The sequence below is a fragment of the Nicotiana attenuata genome, unplaced genomic scaffold, assembly GCF_001879085.1.
Source record: "Nicotiana attenuata strain UT unplaced genomic scaffold, NIATTr2, whole genome shotgun sequence".
Classification (NCBI taxonomy): domain Eukaryota; kingdom Viridiplantae; phylum Streptophyta; class Magnoliopsida; order Solanales; family Solanaceae; genus Nicotiana; species Nicotiana attenuata.
This window is the reverse complement of record NW_017670680.1, coordinates 279572-299506: the sequence shown is the minus strand read 5'-3', so window position 1 is coordinate 299506 and position 19935 is coordinate 279572. Positions and strand designations below refer to the sequence as shown.

The window sequence follows — 19935 nt, the reverse complement described above, 5'->3', positions numbered from 1 at the left end:
AATTCACCCTTATTCCTCCTCAATATATCACCCTTATTCCTCATGTTGCGGCGTGCAACCCGATCCCACCATATAATATCAATTCACCCTTATTCCTCCTCAATATATCACCCTTATTCCTCTTGTTTGCGGCGTGCAACGCGATCCTACCGTACATAATTTAAATCAACAATTCAATTACAAGAGCCAAGAGTATAAGTACACGACAACAAGAGAATCACGTAAAAATCAAAGGAATATAACAACATTTACAAAAACAACAAGACATGTAAGACACGTGATAACTACACAAGCAACCACAACAATTTGGACATGTAGCATATATGCACAAAGTCATAGAGGAACTTACAATTAAGGAGTAACACAAAACAATAAGTAAGAAAATCACTTCAATTAAGGCAAATAAGGGCCGAATAACAAGTAAGAGGTCGAGAAGTGCTAACAACATCGTATAGAGCATGTAGAGGTGAAACTAGCAAATAGGAAACTCAATCATATCGGAACAACTTCCTACTTAGTGAATTCAAGGACCTAAGAACCCAAAAAGGCAAATTTTCCACAAATAAGTCCGAGCACGCGCTCGTCACCTTGCGTACACGGACTACAATTAGCATGGAAGACTCAAAACCTAAGGAAAAATCCCCCACACAAGGTTAGGCAAGATACTTACCTCAGAGGAGACAAACCGGTACTCTAAAATGAACTTCTCGGATGAAAAGACCTCCGGACGTGGACGGCTCAAATCTAACCAAAATAACTCCAAAGCACAAATAAAACTCATAAGAAACTATTCCGGATCATAAAGTCTCAATCTTTATCAAATTCTAAAAATCGGTCCAAAAGTCGACCCCCGGGCCCGCACCTCGGAACCGGACAAATTTTACAAAAACCAAATACCCATTTCGATACGAGTTCAACCATATAAAATTTATCAAATTCCGATACTATTTGGTCCCTCAAATCATGATTTTTCATTTTAGAGATTTTCTTCAAAAACCAACATTTTCCTCACCCAAAACACAAATTAAATGATAAAAATGAAGATAGAATCATGAAATACATTAAATACTAGGTGAAGAACACTTACCCAATCGTTTTGCTTGAAAACCCCACAAAGAATCGCTCAAAACCGAGCTCTAGAGCTCCAAAAATGGTGAAAATGGCAAACCCTCGCAATAGAGTATTATTTATTTTGCCCAGATGCTAAAGCATAGCGAACGTGGAAGGATACTCGCGTTCATGAAGAAGGAAAGACTAAGGCTGCCTAGATGTGCTTCGCGAACGCGACAACACATTCACGAACGCGAAGAAGAAAAGTCTGATGGCCCAACGACTGCTCTTCACGAATGCGTGAATTAGTACGTGAACGCGAAGAGTGAAAAGGCATAACTACACGAACGCGTGGAAGGAACGCGAACGCGATGAGGGGAAAGACAGACCTTCGCGAACGCAAGATGTTGAAAGCGAACGGAAAGAAGGATTTTGAGGTAGCCAGCAACAACACTTCGCGAACGCGGAAGGCTGTTCGCGATTGCGAAGAACAACACCAGAAGCAGAAAATAGCAGTTCAAATATAGGAGGAATTGACCTGTAGCCCACCCGGAACACACCCAAGGCCCCCGGGACCCCGTCTAACCATACAAACAAGTCCTATAACCTAACAGCTCGAGGTCTCAAATCACATCAAACAACGCCGAAACGACAAATCACACCATCAATCGAACTTATGAACTTTCCAATCTTCCAACTTCTAAAACTCATGCCGAAACCTATCAAACCAACCCGGAATGACGCCAAATTTCGCAGACAAGTCCCAAATGACATAAGGGTTTGTTCCAACTCACGGAATCGCATTTCGACCCCGATATCACAAAAGTCAACTATGGGTCAAACTTCTCCATTTTCCAAAACTTCAACTTTCCAATTTTCGCCAAAATGCTTCAAATTACCCTACGGACCTCCAAATCCAAATCCATACGTACGCCTAAGTCCAAAATCACTACCCGAGTCTTTGGGAACATCAATATTCCAATCCGAGATCAAATACTCAAAAGTCAACTCTTGGTCAATTCTTTCAACTTCAAGCTTCTCAAATGAAAGTCACTTCTAAAAATTCTTTCTGAACTTCTCAAAAACCCGAACCAATGATGCAGGCAAGTCATAATGCACTATGTGAAGCTACTCGTGACCTCAAACTGCCGAATCGAACGCAATTGCTCAAAACAACCAGTCGGGTCGTTACATAAAAGAAGTTAAAATTGCTCGAAAATTTGACCTAAAATATTTAGGCCTTTGTGTTTAATTCAATATTTACTAATAATAGAATAGTGATGTCTATCAAATTGAAGTTGTGTTCTGCCCATTGAAGTTCCAAATTCACGCCAATAATTACTCATGAAAAAAGGCCAATTTGAAGAATCTTTTTCCTCTATGGAAAGTAAAGAATCCCAAACGTTACAAGAATTGAAGTGCTAAAATTTTTGCCGTTCAATTTGTTATATATTTCTTTTAAAAATATGATAAATTACATGGTTCAAATAAGGAAATATTTAATACACAAAATTTAGTTGAATTTAAAGTCTTCAATATTAGAAAAATAATTAAATGACTATTTCTAAATATAAAAAATTAATCAAATGACTTTGTTCAGTGTGAACTATACTTTTGAAGTGTAAAAAAGACGAACAACATTTCGTTAAGAGCCTTCGTGCTTTTAATATAATATAGTTATATGTGAAATATTTAAATCTATTAAACTTTGTGCCGAATAAAATTATGTCGCATAAATTAAAATGGAAGGAATATCTTTGATTAATTATAATTTGTCTACCATAAGTGACGCAATTAGTTGAAGTCAAAGTCAAAGGTTAGACCCAAAATATGCAAATTGACAATTATTGGGATATTCATAGGATAAAAGGGTCATTGATGTCGTTTTGTTGAAGATTCAATTGTGTTGGAGCCAAATTTGAAAGAAAAAGCGGTGTTTGAGGCTTGAGTTGGCCGTGGAAGTTCGAGGTAAGTGTTTGGTCTAACCTTAGCTTAAGGGATTAGGAGTTGAGTCCTATTTGCTATGTGGTATTAGTCGTGTACGATGTATAGGTATGGTGACGAGTATCTATACGTTGGTGTCTAGCATGACCGTGAGTCTTTATATTGTGAATATCTTGATTTCGTTGTATTCTTCATGCTTTGGTGATGATTTCTAGTTGTTGTTAAAAGTTTGTGGAAGGAATTGAGACCTTTGAACATCTTGGAGCATTGGCTCGAGTTATATTATGAATTGTAAAAGCATATGAGATGATTGAACCATTTGGAGTATTGGCTCAAGTGGTAAAGCGAGTTATGAAGTATAAGTGAAAGATAGAGAAAGAGTTATTGAAATGTTCCCTTGCCGGGATTTAATTATTTAATTATTGTTCCCTTGCCGGGATTTAATTGTTTAATTGTTGTTTCCTTGTCGGGATTTCTATATGTTCTTGTTTATTCCCTTGACCTTGTTTGTGATTGTTGTTTGGGTGAGGAAGAGTGTTAAAGCACGAAGGGTGATGCCGTGCATTATTGATATTGTGAGGAAAGAGTGTAAAGCACGAAGGGTGATGCCGTGCCGCACGATGTACCATTCCGTGCTGATTATATTGATTACATGGTGAGGAGAGAGAGTAAAAGCACGAAGGGTGATGCCGTGCACATCTTTGATAAATAATTATTTTTGGTGAGGACGAGAGTAAAAGCACGAAGGATGATGCCGTGCAAACTGTTGATTTCTGTTCCTTGTTGATATTCGAGTTGTGTTGTTACTTTCTGTACTTGATGCCTTTCTATTCAGAACTGTTATCTCCCCCACAGCATGTTCCCCCTTCCCACATTGACTGGTTATCTCAGTATTTCTTTTTCCGCTGTATATATTTAAACTGCACAGGTTTATTTGGTAGTCTGGTCCTAGCCTCGTCACTACTTCGCCGAGGTTAGGCTAGGCACTTACCAGCACATGGGGTCGGTTGTGCTGATACTATACTTTGCACTGTGTGCAGATCCCGGAGCAGCTTTCGGACAGTAGTTGGAGGGCTTCCTTCAGTCCACCAAGAGACCCAAGGTAGACCTGCAGATGTCCACGGGCCCTGGCGTCTCCCTCTATCTCTATTTCCTGTTTCCTTCTCTTTATTTCAGAAACAGTGTACTGTTATTCTTCAGACCTTGTATATAGTGACTCTTAGATAGTCTGTGACACCGGGTTTTGGGTATTTGAGGTTTTAAAAGCTGTAATAGACGTAGTCTTAAGATATATAATTGTTGACTTCCGCTTATTTATTTAAAAATTCCGCTGTTATCATATTATCGTCTGGTAAATTGTTAAAAAGAGGAAATATGAAAGTGTAGCAAGTAGTTAAGGTTGGCTTGCCTAGCTCCCATTAGTAGGCGCCATCACGATTCTCGAGGGTGGAAAATTCGGATCGTGATAGTACTATAATGTGTGTGATTATAAAAGTTTGTCAATAATATTATAATTGAAAATTCAAGTTAAATTGTTTCGAAATATATAAATAAGTCATTCTATCTTAAATAGACTGAATAAGAAATAGGTCCACAAACTTAAGCAAAGGGAGTAGTTTAAAAGTCTAGTGATTATTAAATAGAATGATGTTTTACTGATGATCTCCTTTTTAAAAAAAAAATGGCTTGCTTTGTCCCTATTTAAAATGGGAAACTTTAAGAAACCACTATGTTTTAGTGGTTATTAGTTAGTTGTAGCTACCATTTACTATATTACTTCCTATAGCTATGTTTTCAAGTTTTTTAGAGTGTATTCGATGTATTTAAGCTACTGTATCCATGAATACAATAGCATTTTTCAGCGTGAAAAGGGGATTACAGCTAGACAGATTATTGTATTCGACTGTATTCAGGGCGTGAAACAGGGAATTACAGCTCGACATATTATTGTATTCGACTGTATTCATGGTGCAATTCATGGTCTATTCAGCTGTTTTTAAACGAAAGTGAATCAATTAACATAATAGACTCCTAATATAACTCAACAAACTCAATTATAACACACAAAATTTGTATTTCCAGTTATGAAAAAGATTCTCAACCGAAAAACACCCAAAAAATATAGCAATCTTCAGAGAAATTATATAATTACATTGGATATAGTTAAATACATAAAAATACATTGAATACATGAAGTATAGCAGGTCATCTATAGTGCAAAAATATATTAATACATACTGCAGATATTTTTGAATACATATATACATCTGAATACATAAATTATATTAATTAAAAAAATTATATGAATACATTCATGGAATATAGCGAGACAGTGAATACAATGAAATACATGAAATACAGCGAGATACACAGAAATACAATAAAAAAAATAATGAATACGATGAAATACATGGAAATACAGCGAGATACATTGAAATACACTTTAAAAAAAGGTAACATAATCTTCAATTTGCTCAGCCCCAAACTCCTTCGTCTTTGTTCAAGAACAACTCTAATGTCGTCTCATCGAGAGGGCCGCATTTCTGACTCGAAACATCATTGTTCCCATTACTGTGATACTATTCCGGCAATAGAAAGCAAAGTTACGCGAGAACAAACCTAACAATAACTACTTGTAAATTCAATGGCAGCTTTCATTTAGTGCCACTATTTTTCTTCTCCATTAACAACTTTTACCAAACCCGTCAAGCATAAGCCTCCCCTCAATTACACACATTTTGCAGCTTCTCGTAATAAAAATTTGATGTCGCCATTTTGATGAGAACGAGAATCGAAGCCAAAGAGGGTTGACAACGACAAAAGAGTTGGATACACTTTAATATAGTACTTCTTTGAGAATTTGTCTTCTATGGAGAAAGATTGGCATTGAGAGAGTGAGGGTGGAGAAAAATAATACAAAAAGTATTTTATGACTTAAGATTAGAAGATAACCATAAATAAATGTTTGGATATAAAAATCAAAAGATAGCTATGGAATATAATTTTTTAAAAGGGTATTTATTTAAAATAAATAAGGTATCAACCTTTGCTATATGAGGTAAAACTTCCTTTTAAAATGTTATTAGAGGAATATGCCAATATGAGAAGTGAAGAAAGAAGGAATTGATGAAATTTTAACTCTATATTAAGTGGTTGACTAGTGACTAGATTGCATTTATCATGCCTTATCTTGCATTTATCATGCCCTTTCTGTTTATCACATTAACAGCATCAAAAATTGAAATTCAGTCAGAGATTAACACATTCTTATCACTGATATATTCAGATATGCAATACAGCAATACTAGTTACTGATACAAGAAAATTGCAAGCTTGGTAACAGCAGATACTATAATCTAATATATGTACAAAGAGTTAAACAAGATTTAATCAGGGACGTCAATACAGGCCATATCCTACTAGGGCCTACTTTGGCCTATCGATACTAAGCTTTCCCAGAATGCAGGGAAGAAATACATAACAAAAGCCAAAAGTTCAAAATCCTTCTGCATAAAGCACTAACTTCCACAAGCCATACACTCATCACGGTTACTCAAAGAGCATACCATTTGAGCCATTTTAGTTTCGTCGTCAACTGGAGTCTGTGGCTTTTCCTGCATTCAAGTCCCAAATGCATTCTGTAAGCATGAACTCATTGATTTGATAAGGAGAAAGTAAAACAAAGTATAACGATTACTACCTTCAGCATGGAAGTATCGACTGTGAACTTGATAGCATCAGCTGCAGCGCGTGATCTTAGATAGTACATTCCTGTTTTCAGACCCTGAAACAAGTTGAAACATTCCGAGATACCTCAGTAACCTGTGTAAACAAAACCCTACAAGACCAGCTTCACATAGGAATTTCCAGCAATTTTATCGTCTCCTAGACAGACTATTAGGTATAGTGAAAATATTTGGATATGCCAACTAGCTGTTTGAAATATATCACCACTTGACATTTGAAAATCAGATACACAATGGCATACACAAATGAGAAATCACAATCATCCTACAATTGAAGCAACAAACTGCTATGTGAAAAGGAAAACATACCCTGGACCAAGCATGAAAATGCAGGGATGTAAGCTTTCCAAAATTGGGTTGGTCCATATGGATGTTGAGACTCTGACTCTGATCAATATAACATCCTCGGTCAACAGCCATATCAACCAAGGTCCGTTGCTTGATCTCCCAAACAGTCCTAACATCAATAAATAGTATAAGCATGGGATTGGAAGTAAAATGAACATGAAAACAGGAAAAACAAACAACATGGAAAAGAAATTCATACTTGTATATGAGTTTAAGATCCTCTGGAATTTCTGGGATTTTCTGCACAGAACCATCATCATAAATTATCCTATTCTTGAGGGTAGGAGACCAAAGCCCCATCTCAGTTAAGTCATGAAGAAGATGTTTGTTCACCACAACAAATTCACCACTGAAAAAGAACAACCGGTAGTTAAAATCTGAAGACAGCAAAATTAACTCAGTTAGAATTGAGATAAAGGATCAGGCAGCAAAAGTAACCTTAGAACTCTTCTACTGTAGATATTGGACGTATAAGGCTCAAAGCATTCATTGTTTCCAAGAATTTGGCTGGTTGAAGCAGTGGGCATTGGAGCTACAAGAAGTGAATTTCTTACACCATTCTTTGCAATCATTTCACGGAGAACACCCCAATCCCATCGATCTGATGGTGTTACTCCCCACATGTCTGGCTGGAGAATACCCTGAAGAGAATAGTTCAATCTTAATTGAGTACAATGCTAAACCAGTAAGAAATAGATAAAAATTAAATCAAACACAAAATCTGACAAATCATTGAACTTTTGGCCCGATAATATCAGGTTCTATTTTGGGCACATTTTAAAATCACATTTTGACTTGGATGACATCTTCACATTTAACAGCAAAATCACATTTTCTTTATCAAGAAGGGCACTTGATACCCCAGCTCAATTTTCAGAAGTCCTGGACAGCCAAACAAGTCATCCATGTAGTAAACCATCAGCTAAAGCAAAAGCTCCAATATATACCTTGCTTACAGGACTTCCTGCATATGTCTCATATGGGCCTTCCTTGGCAGCTAATTCAGAGGAGGCTTTTAAAGCATGGTAGTATATTGTCTCAAATATGTCTTTGTTTAGCTGCTGAGCCTATACATAGAGAAAATATAAAGATCAGCACCATTGAACCAATTAAACAATAAAAGCTCATTTACCAAAAACAATAAAAGCTGGATGTCAGGTGGCTTACCTCTGGTGAATCAAATGACATGCCAAGCAATATGAATGTGTCTGCAAGACCCTGGACCCCAAGTCCAATAGGTCTATGTCGTAAATTAGACCTTTTTGCAGTTTCAACAGGGTAGTAGTTGACATCAATAATTTTATTCAGGTTTGTAGTAACCAATGCAGTGACCTGTCTCACATGAAAAATAGAACAAGATAAGGATGAATATCCAAGTTAATTAACTCAAGACATCAGAAGTAGACAAGTTCAATTTGATAAAAAAATCTAACCTCTGCCAGTTTGTCAAAATCAAAGTATCGGTTTTTAGAGCCTCTGCTCCCAACAAGCTTAGATGGTTGTGATTCACTTGGGACCTCCTGAAAGTTATAAAAGATAATTCTATAATAACAGGACAAGGAAACTTAAAAGCAAGTGATGTTTAAGTGTATGGCATTTGTAACTACCTTCTCTCTAACATATCGTGGAAGAGCAATTGATGCAAGATTACACACAGCAGTTTCAGTAGGACTTGTGTACTCAATAATTTCAGTACACAAGTTAGAAGACTTGATAGTGCCAAGATTCTGCTGGTTGCTTTTTCTATTACAAGAATCCTGTGATAACAGGCAGAAAAATGGATTAAGAAAATTTCAATGCATCCAAACAACAACAAAAAAAACAAGATAAACAATATTAAAGTCACCTTATACAGCATGTATGGGGTCCCAGTTTCTATCTGAGACTTCAAGATCTCAAACCAGAGATTTTGTGCTTGCACAACCTTCTTCGCCTTACCCTGAATTGACAAAATGGAATTGCTTAAGATCATGTATTCATATGCTGGCAAGCATCACTTAGTCCAAGCTTGGCAAGCAATTAATCACAATCATAGACTTTACCTCTCTTTCATACTTTGTATACAGCTTCTCAAAATCTTCACCCCAACAATCTGCCAATCCAGGGGCCTCACTTGGACAAAATAAAGACCACTGCCCGTTGCTTTGGACTCTTTCCATAAAAAGATCAGGCACCCAAAGAGCATAGAAAAGATCTCGGGCCCGATGCTCTTCCTGCAGAGATAGACATTTTGTGTCAATTAAACAATTACAAGCCCCATCATATGAAAGGATTACGCAAATTCTAGTGGAATGAACAGTTTAATTAAGCAGATCACATTTTAGTCTACAAGACTAATACTGGAATGGTTAAGTCAAGGATAGCAACTGCACCTTTCCATGGTTCTTCCTCAAATCCAGAAATTCAAATACATCAGAATGCCAGGGCTCAAGATAGACAGCAAAAGCACCTACACATGACATAAAATTGTCAGAACAAATCAAAACAAGGCATTAGCCCAATATTAATTATATCCAAATAGAGACACAGCCAGGGGCGGATTTAGGGGGGCACAAGGGTGTTCACCCGAACACCCTTCGCCAAAAAATTACACTGTATATATAAGGCAAAATCTGTGTTTTACCTCTATATATTATGTTTTGAACACCCTTAACACAATCCAAAAGTGTAGTTTAGTGGTCAAGGGTGTTCAAAATCTACATAAGGTCATGGGTTCAATTCTCACTAGCTACAAAAAAAAAATTTGAACCCCCTTCGTGGAGATCCTGCCTCCGCCGCTGGACACAGCAGTCCAGGCTTACCTTTTCTTTTGCCACCTCCTTGGTCAACATATCGAGCAGTGTCATTAAACACGCGTAGCATCGGAATAATTCCATTTGATGTCCCATTTGTCCCACGAATATAACTCCCAGTACCACGAATATTGTGAACAGATACTCCAATTCCTCCAGCAGATTTGCTAATAACAGCACATTCCTTAAGAGTGTCATATATGCCCTCGATACTATCTTCTTTCATGCATACAAGGAAGCAGCTACTTAACTGCAAGTCAAAGAAGAAAACTATTAAGAAATCAGGTATATCATGCTCTGGAGCTATTTCCAAATTAAATTGGCATACTTGAGGCCTTGGAGTTCCAGCGTTAAAAAGAGTTGGAGAGGCATGAGTGAACCATCTTTGAGACATCAAATGATAAGTTTTGATGGCAGATTCAATATCATCCTTGTGGATCCCAACAGAAACTCTCATCAGCATATGTTGTGGCCTTTCTACAACTTTTTCGTTGATCTTTAAGAGGTAAGACCGCTCCAGGGTTTTGAAACCAAAGTAATCATAATCAAAGTCCCTGTCATATATGATCTCACTGTCCAGTCGAGATGCATTCTGAGGAATAGAAAGGCAAGTTGTTAATAACTGACCTCTAAAATTCCAAAGTACCACTGAAGCAACTATTATCATCAGCATAGAACTTCAAATGGTTTATCACATTAAACAACACTTCAGTTAATCAAGTTATTATTGCGCCAAAATATTGCAAAAGCTTATAGATAAAGGAAAGGGAAAAAACAGAAAGCAGCAGGTCTTATTTCCTGACAATGGGATGCAAAATTCTTAATGAGGCACACTGGTATTCTCTGAGAACCATATCACACCTTCCAACAAGGGCAGCAAGGAAATGTCATGTGCAGGAAAAATGGACAACTGACAACCTTTTCTGCAGTATCCTAATCGAATCAACATTTTTTATGAAAAACACATTACTATGAAATACAATGAACATGCTTTCACACAAAATCTTAAATAATGTATCCTAGCCTTTATCCTAGAAAATAAACCAACAATTAGAACCAAACTATCATCAAAAAAGGCAATGATACCTTCATGATAATCTCATACACTTCATCAGAAATCAGAGGCGCCTTTAGTCCAGATCTCTCACTGATATGGTTGTACATGTCCTTAACCCTATGGAGATCAGAAAACAAATATTGTAAACAACACCTTTCCATTCTCAATCATTAAACACACCTTTTGTTTCCATATAAGAAAAAACATCAATGATAAATAATAATTTAAAGCCCCTACGTCTCGGAAAATGATTTCTTTGTGTTCTTGTGCAGATTGGAAACAGCAATCCTTGCGGCCAGCTGCAATATAAATAAATGTAAACAATTGGATTACAAAAAACACCTTCATCTAAAGCAAAATTTCATCTTTAGACATAACACCAGCAGAAACTTTACTCTATTTAAACAACAAGAGAGGGAGAGAACTTGACATTACTAGTCCATCCCAATTTATATGACATTCTTTCCATTTCTTCTATTTTAGAACATTTAACAATGTTTTGACAGAATTCCAGTAGCTATATTATCCAACAAGTTTCAATTATTCAAATTCATTTAATTCAACTTGTAAACTTTGATATAATGCTTTTCTCTATCAAAATCATTTTTTTCAATCAATGTTATTATCAAAGGGCGGATCCCATTAAATTTGATGAGGTTGACCTTACCTTTTGCACTTCAGGAAATTATAGGTCCAAATTTTAAATATTAGTTTAGGAACTTTTACATAGAATTGTATATAATTTGTGTCAAAAATGTTTGGGTTCAGTTGAACCATGACAACCATGTTACACCAGCCTCTGGTTACTATACAGTATATTTTTTCCAATACTACTAATATGGTGCTAAAATTAAATTAATATCATAAATACCATGTCCAATCTTTTACCTCAAATTGACCCATAATCTGAAACTAATTACTATAATTTCCAATTTCAGATTGTTAAAAATAGACCAACAAACAAACATCAAAGCAAGTATAGTAAATCAGAGACTCACGCTAGCATAGTCAGGGTGATTAGCAGTCAAGGCAGCGGCGGTCTCAGCAGCCAATTCATCGAGCTGGCTCGTCGTAACTCCTTTGTAAACACCAGCACAAACCTTCTGTGATACGAGCACGGGATCGCAGTGTTCAGGGCTGAGTCCATAACTCAACTTCTTAAGCCTAGCTGTGATCTTATCAAAGTGGACTGCTTCTTGACGCCCATCTCTCTTCCAAACATACATTTTCTCGATTCTTTCTTTCAGTGAGGAATTTCGTCGAACAGTTGTCAGAGGGAATGGATTGCTTCGATTTCAGTGAGATGTGCGTGTATATATAGCACAACAAACAACTTTATGAAGTAGGTTTTAGGTTTTTGAATTTTGTATTGATTTTCCCTCGTTAATTTGAAGAATTAAATTAGGGTTTTGAAATTTTCCCGCCTAATGCAAGAGCGGGGGTGACGGTTGGCGGGTAAATATCAAATATGGCTGAAAAAGAGAAGGAAAAGTGGAGGAGAAGCTGGATGTGGGCCCACTTTGTTAAGATTTTAGTGGAAACTATTTTTTGAGATAATTGTAAAACAGAAAATAGTTAATGAAGTGATTTATTTTTCGATTTTGTTTCAGATATTTTCAAATTATTTAGAAAAATATATACTCCTATTTCTTAGTTTAGGAAATTATTAAAAATAATACTCTAGTTGTACCAGCTAATATATAACAAGTTTTAAATAACAAAATTCAAATGACTTAATTGTTTTACAGTCTTATAATTTTACTTTTGCCGCCAATTTTTAGGAGTTTTGGTGTGGTAGGCAAAGACCAATTTAATGAGTTATGAATAGATTAGCTTTCATTACAAGCTTACAGTTTGGACCATTCTGCATTTTTTTATTTCTTATTTCTTCTTTTTTTTATTTGGGAATTCAAAATCCAAGCGTGTAATGAAAGTTAATCTATTCACATTTTTGAATTTCAAATCTTTTTATAATCTTAGTTCAAAGGTTTGAATTTTGAACTTTACCATCATTCACGAAAGGATGTGTCCTTCAATTTTTTTTTCATTGTCCTTCTTCATTCGTTAACTATGTAAAAAGAGAGAGATAAATACCTAAATTATCAAAAATAAATTAGTAAATGGATGCAGACAACAAAATGAGTAGAAAGAACTAAATCAACCATCGCAATTAGGAAAGATGCCTATTTTCCATAATAAATAAAAAAACATGAAATTTATTCTAGTTCCATTTGGACTTCTTGTGAAGATTGACCGTAGAGGAGAGTATGTGTTCGAATTGTGGGGTTTTTTTTTTTCCCCACCCGATGTCCGTTACCCACATTGGGGCCCGACTAAATCCGGATTCGCGCCGGGAAGTCCCACATTGGGGGGTAAAGCGCTCCCTAACAAAGGCGACTCCATACCTAGGGGCTCGAACTCGAGACCTCTAATTAAGGATGAAGGAGTACTTACCACTCCACCACAACCCTTGTTGGTGAATTGTGGGTTTTTTCGAGGCTAAGATGAGTAATGTATGCAAAATACCCGGCAAGCTTAAAATAATTATCCTTTTCTACTGATATTATAATATATACCTATCCAATTAAAACGAATTAACCCTACTTACCCCCCCCCCCCCTCTCCCATTACCCATTTGGCTTAGCTTAGCTTGATCTGGCTTGGCTTGAATTGGCTTTACTTGACTTGACTTGATTTAATAACTTAGTTTGACTTCATTTAGTTGACTTTGATTGAGTATTAAAAAAAATGGGTAGAGGACAAATCATATGGACAGGGACAGGTAAATAATTTCCCCTGCCTGGGTATTTGCCAAAGATCCCCATTGCAAAGTTCATTATCTAGTAATGCCGGCCCATGAACCTTAACTGGACATTACGAGTAGAGCTTGTTACACAAATAGCCGGTCAAATTAATTGTTTGCTTTCTTTAGTCGATATACATTGATTATACATAATTATATGCATAATATGCGTGAATTAAATATATATTATACATCTGCCGACTATTTTTAGTTTAAAGATTAGGTGGGCTGTTATTTGGGTTAATTCTTCTTATGAGTACGACAACTTCCCTGTAGAAATGATATTAGGTAGCCACTCTAAAGGAGTGCTATTTAGGAATTAACCAGTATGTCCTAGAGTTCTCCAGTTCAAATTTTGAGGACAAAAATGTCCCGAGTTGAAGTTAAGATCTTTAGTATAAAATTTCATGACGAAATAAGTACCGACTAATCTCTAGATAGCATTCCTAAGATTGGCTATCGGTGCACTTACCCCTAACTTTCCATTCCACATTTTTTTTAGTATTAGTACTAGCAAAGGGAGCCCATGCTTTGCCAGGGTCCAACGTAAATAAAGCTTTTATCTCTGTTATACATTGTGTTGGTACCAAAAATCCTAAAGAGACCCGTTACAGAAGATGGAAAGATTGGGCTCGGAGAGAGAAGGGAAGCCTATACTATCAGGCCAAACAAATGAAATGAAGCAAGGACAAAGACCCAATCTCTAAGCGTCTCACACGTATGAATGCACAAATCAATTAGAGCCCTCTATCGCAAAATAAGGGATTTCATCTAGGACCTACACATGTTAATTTGAGTATAGATATTTTCCACAATAAGAAGAAACCACATCCTTCTAGAACCAGATTAGCTGGATAATAATATTGTAAATATATTTTTTATTTATTATTTATTCATTAGTTTGTTAGGCTTAGCTGAATAAGAGAAGAACACGCGGAGAAAATTAGTTATAGAGATTCTTCTCTTTGTTGTATATAACGGGACACTATACAGATACAAAATTCATTCAATGAAAAGGAAATTTTCTTTACATCTCTTCATGGTATCAGAGCAATAGATATCTAATATCCTAAAAAAAATCTTCTTTTTCTCAATCGTTTTTTTTCATCTCGTGGCACCAAACTCTTCAGATGATAACTCAGGAGTTTCTGCTACTCCACCTATCACTGCTACTCCAGCTTTCACTCAACCAGCCCTAGCAATCACTGATTCCTTTAACTCATGTTATCTCCATCCTTCAGACTCGCCAGGAATGGTGCTTGTCAATTCAGTGTTTAATGGAAAGGAGTATGGAGGATGGCGTAGAGCCATTGTCATTGCACTCTCAGCTAAAAATAAGCTAGGCTTTATTGATAGAAGTTGTGTTGAACCCGATCCATCTTTAAATCTGTTTAAACCATGGAATCGTTGCAACGACATGGTCATCTCATGGTTGTTGAACTCGCTCTCGAAGGATATAGCAGAGAGTGTGCTTTACTCCAAAACAGCAAAAGACATCTGGAAATAACTTAAAGTCGGATTTGGGCAATGCAATGGTGCTCGACTCTATTAATTGGAGAAGGAATTGAGTGACCTTGTGCAAGGAACCTCAGATGCAGCAGGTGACCACACCAAAGTGAAAAGAATTTGGGATGAATTAGACATTTTGAATACCTGCGTTCACTGCACATGTGAGTGCACTTGTGGAGGTAAAACAAGGACTATGAAATCCCTTCAAGATGGTTGCTTGATCTAATTTTTAATGGGACTCAATGAAGCCTACTCTGCTGTGAGAAGCAATATTCTGATGATCTCACCCCTTCCCAGCATCAATCAAGCTTACTCCCTGCTTATCCAAGATGAGAAGCAGAGGGAGATCCACGTAGCACAACATCCAATTGAGTCTGCCTTCCTAGTGAAAAACCAGCAGTCAAACTATTAGAGATATGGAAACAATGAAGGCAAGTTCAAAACAACTTTTGAAAGAAAGAAAAATAAATAGATCTGTAATTACTGCAAGAAGCCTGGACATACAATTGACAAATGTTATAGGATCATTGGTTTCCCCTCAACTTTCAAGTTTACTAAATCTAAGAGGTACTAATAATCGGCTGAAAGTATGTATATTTTGATATATATCGTCTCGCATTTTGCTCATGTTTCGACAATTTGAGATGTTTAATATGATGATTTGTGCTCATTTGTGGTATTTTTATGTGTAGGAATCATTCGGATGCAATTTGGGACGAAACGACGCGAATTGGAGCGAAATTGGAAAGAAAAAGCAAAAAAGTAAAATTTGAGGGCCACAGCCAGCGTGGGGCGCTGGCTGTGGCGCAATTTACAGAACCTAAATATTAGGGCCAGGGCCCCACGCTTCCCTAGACGCTCGGAACGTGAAGTTGTCCTGTTTCGACTAGGACTCGGTTATTTTAACCCCAGGATGCCCCCAACTGATATAAAAGCCAACCTAAACCTATTTTGAAGGAGGACGGTTTTTAGAGGAAAACACAAGCACAGAGCCGTCGTGGAGGCCAGGTTTCATCTTTTCTTTCACCAAACTTTGTATTTTTTATGTTTCTTTGTATGGTTTGTTGTTTGGCTACCATGTATATGTGGAGCTAAACTTCACGTTCTAGGGTTGTGGTTCTTTCATGACTATTGTTATTAGGATATTGATTGATTTCTTAGTTTATCATATTGGTTTATTTATTCAGTCTTGCATTTAATTATTTGATTGTTTGATCACCAATTGAATACTATCTACGAATCTAGAGTTGATCTCGAAAGTGGGAATTCTAGATTGCATATAGGATTGAGTAGAGCAAGTTCTTGAACCTGGGCATCGGGGAACGGATTTGCGGTTAGGATAGAAGTATACCTAATTGCCTTACTTGGTTGATTTACATGAATTATAAATGCATTCTTGTTGATTCTAACTCCATAGACATATAGGAGTTAGGTTAGCTTGAATAGGCAAGTAAGAACTCGACAGATTCTCATGAGCAATATTAACCCTGTTAACCAATAAACTAGATAAATTAGTTAGTCAATTCAATTGAAGAATACAATAGGAATGTTAGATAGCCCGTAGCCCTAGATCGTTTTCATCACATTGATAATATAAAAATCTGCTATTCCTCTAAAGTTCATTAGTTATTTTCTTTTTAGTTTAATTACTTTAGCATCACTACTTTTGGTTTAATCCTTGTTTAGATAATTAGGATAGTCTAATTTAGTTAATAGTTAATCACAAGTCCTAGTGGGTTCGACATCCGACATTTAGTCACTTTATTACTTGACGACCGCGTATACTTGCGTGTGCGTTAGGCCGCACAAGTTTTTGGCGCCGTTGCCGGGGACTTAAAAATTAGCTACTTGACATTGAGATTTTATTAGTTATTTATTCAAGTTTTAATTTTCAGTTTACCTTGTTTGTGTAACGCAGGCTCTTCTCTTGAATGCGGAGGAGTAGAAGCGCAAACAATCTCTTTGAACGAACACTTCACAGAGTGAGGAGGGAAGTCGAAGCTAGAACTAGAATAGAAGGAGAGTTGGACATCGTAGTTCAACCACAGCCAATAGAGATGGCAGGTAATGAAGAGCGTGCGGTGATTGAAGTCGCAAGGTCCAATCTTGCTAATATGACTCAGGCTATTGTGAAGCCTGATATCACAGGGCATTTTGAACTCAAACAGTATATGGTGCAGCTGATTCAGTCCACAGGGCAATATGTGGGCCTATCTCATGAAGACCCGCAGAGGCACATTCAGAATTCCTTGGAAATTACGGATACTTACAATTATCCGAACGTTTCCAAAGACTATGTTAGGCTGACACTATTTCCCTTTTCACTGCTGGGGGAAGCTAAGGAATGGTTGCAAAAGGAGCCCGCGAATTCAATCCACACTTGGGATGATCTAGCAAGTAAATTCTTAATCAATTTTTTCCCCACTAAGAAGACAAAGTCATTGAGGAGTCAGATTCTTGGGTTCGAACAACGGGATGGCGAGACACTTCGTCAAGCTTGGGAAAGATATAAGAAGCTACTCAGAGGCTGCCCACATCATTGTCGGACTGATGAGGTATTGGGTCACACTTTTGTTGATGGGCTAGAAGATGCATCAAAGATGAATCTTGATTCAGCTTGTGGGGGTAGTTGCATGGCGAGACCGTACTCTTGCTAAATAACTTCACTACTAATGATCATAGTTGGCAAGGAGATGGGGATTCACGAAGGGCAATTAAATAGAAAGCAGCTGGGTTGATTGAGCTTGATTACTTCTCGGCCATGAGAGCCGATATAGCAAAATTGGCAAATCAGATGAATAGAATGACAATGCAACAAACACAACCGATGCAACAGGTACAACAAATGTCTATTTGCTGCGAACTATGCGGTGACAGTCAATGAGTGATATGTGCCCCACGAATCCTGAATCCATATACTATGTGGGGCAACAGAGCAGGGTCCGATAAATCGGTATGCACAATATGGGAATACTTACAATCCAAATTGGAAGAATCACCCCAAATTCTCATGGGGTGGAAATCAGCCGAATCAGAATCATTATAGACCCCAAGGAAATTTTAATCAACCTCATAAGCCACCCCAACAAATGGAAGAGAGTACGAACGACTTGCTAAAGAAGTTGTTGCTTGACAATCAACAGCTCATGACCGATTTCACAAATCTTGAGAGGCAAATGGGGCACAAATGGGGCAGTTAGCAACAAATCAGAATATTAGACCTGCAGGCGCTCTCCACAATGATACAGAGAAGAACCCTCAAGTTAATGCAGTTACACTCAGAAATAGGAGGGAACTAGAGGAAGTGCCAAAGAAGAGAAAAGACAAGCATGTACCTGAGGGGGAGTTGATTCCTAAGGCAACACATGAATCAAAGAAAAATGATGCAACTTCAGAGCCAGTGGAGGCTACAAGGCCACCACCACCTTTCCCCCAGAGATTGCAGAAAAAGAATCATGATCGCATGTTCAGCAAATTTCTCTCTATGTTGAGCCACGTTCAATTGAATATTCCACTGGTGGATGTACTTCGTGAAATTCCAAAGTATGCTAAGTACATAAAAGATATAGTGGCTCATAAGAGAGGATTGACTGAATTTGAGACAGTTGCACTTACTGAGGAGTGCACTTCAAGGGTCCAAAACAAGCTCCCTCAAAAGCTTAAGGATCCTGGCAGCTTCACCATCCCCGTGCGAATTGGTAATATTGATGTGGGTCGTGCTCTTTGCGAGTTGAGGGCGAGCATAAATCTAATGCCCTTGTCCTTGTTCAAGCAATTGGGTTTAGGAGCTCCAAGACCAACAAATGTGATGTTGCAACTGGCTGATAGGTCCATAGCATACCCTGAAGGAGTGATTGAAGATGTGTTGCTGCAAATTAGGAAATTCATATTCCCTGCGGACTTCACTATACTAGATTATGAGGTTGATGAACTGGTTCTAATCATATTGGGACGACCTTTCTTGGCTACCGGTGATGCAATTATTAAAGTGATAGAGGGAAAAATGATTTTGAGGGTGGATGATGAGGAAGCAGTCTTTAATGTCTACAAAGCAATCCAACTTCCCTGCCACTATGAGGAGCCCTCGATGATATCTGTTGTGGAGGTTGATGAGCAACTTCTTGACACGAGTGTATATCTAGACGATTCTCTAGAGAAAGCACTTATGTTGTTCGAAAGCTTGGAGATTGATGAGAAGGTTGAGGATATGATGCATATCCTAGATGCATTATGTGCTTACGTGCAGGGATACACCCCTTTGAGCCCTTGAATATGCCTAGTGGGCCTCCTCCAAAGCCGTCAATTGAGGAAGCTCCAAAATTGAAGCTCAAACCCCTGCCCCCTCACCTTCAATATGCTTATTTGGCCAGTTCTGACACTTTACCTGTTATTGTTTCTTCTGACTTGTCTAAATTGCAGGAAGAAAAGCTGTTGAGAGTGCTACGTGAGCACAAGCGAGCAATTGGGTGGACGATGTCTAACATTAGAGGCATTAGTCCAACTTTCTGCATGCATAAAATCCTCATAGAGGACGGACACAAACCAAGTGTAGAGCAACAACATCGACTAAATCCAATCATGAAAGAGGTGGTAAGAAAACAAGTGAATAAGTGGCTTAATGCAGGTATTGTATTTCCAATCTCTGATAGCAAATGGGTAAGCCCCGTCCAATGTGTACCTAAGAAA

At 37.5% G+C, this 19935-nt stretch overlaps 1 protein-coding gene across 1 annotated transcript; it reads right to left on the bottom strand.

The window, feature by feature from the left end:
- Nucleotides 1–6245: 6245 nt before the first annotated feature.
- LOC109242226 (ribonucleoside-diphosphate reductase large subunit-like) lies at nt 6246–12397 on the bottom strand. The gene is made up of 17 exons (XM_019409081.1): nt 11936–12397; nt 11175–11236; nt 10967–11054; nt 10209–10472; nt 9890–10130; nt 9461–9537; nt 9131–9301; nt 8935–9027; nt 8696–8845; nt 8522–8608; nt 8256–8420; nt 8036–8155; nt 7527–7729; nt 7288–7437; nt 7050–7197; nt 6695–6778; nt 6246–6608 (listed from the first exon to the last, which is right to left on the bottom strand). Exons 1-17 carry the CDS (start codon nt 12161–12163, stop codon nt 6513–6515), a joined length of 2427 nt encoding a protein of 808 aa, XP_019264626.1. The 5' UTR covers nt 12164–12397; the 3' UTR covers nt 6246–6512.
- Between the last annotated feature and the right edge of the window lie 7538 nt (nt 12398–19935).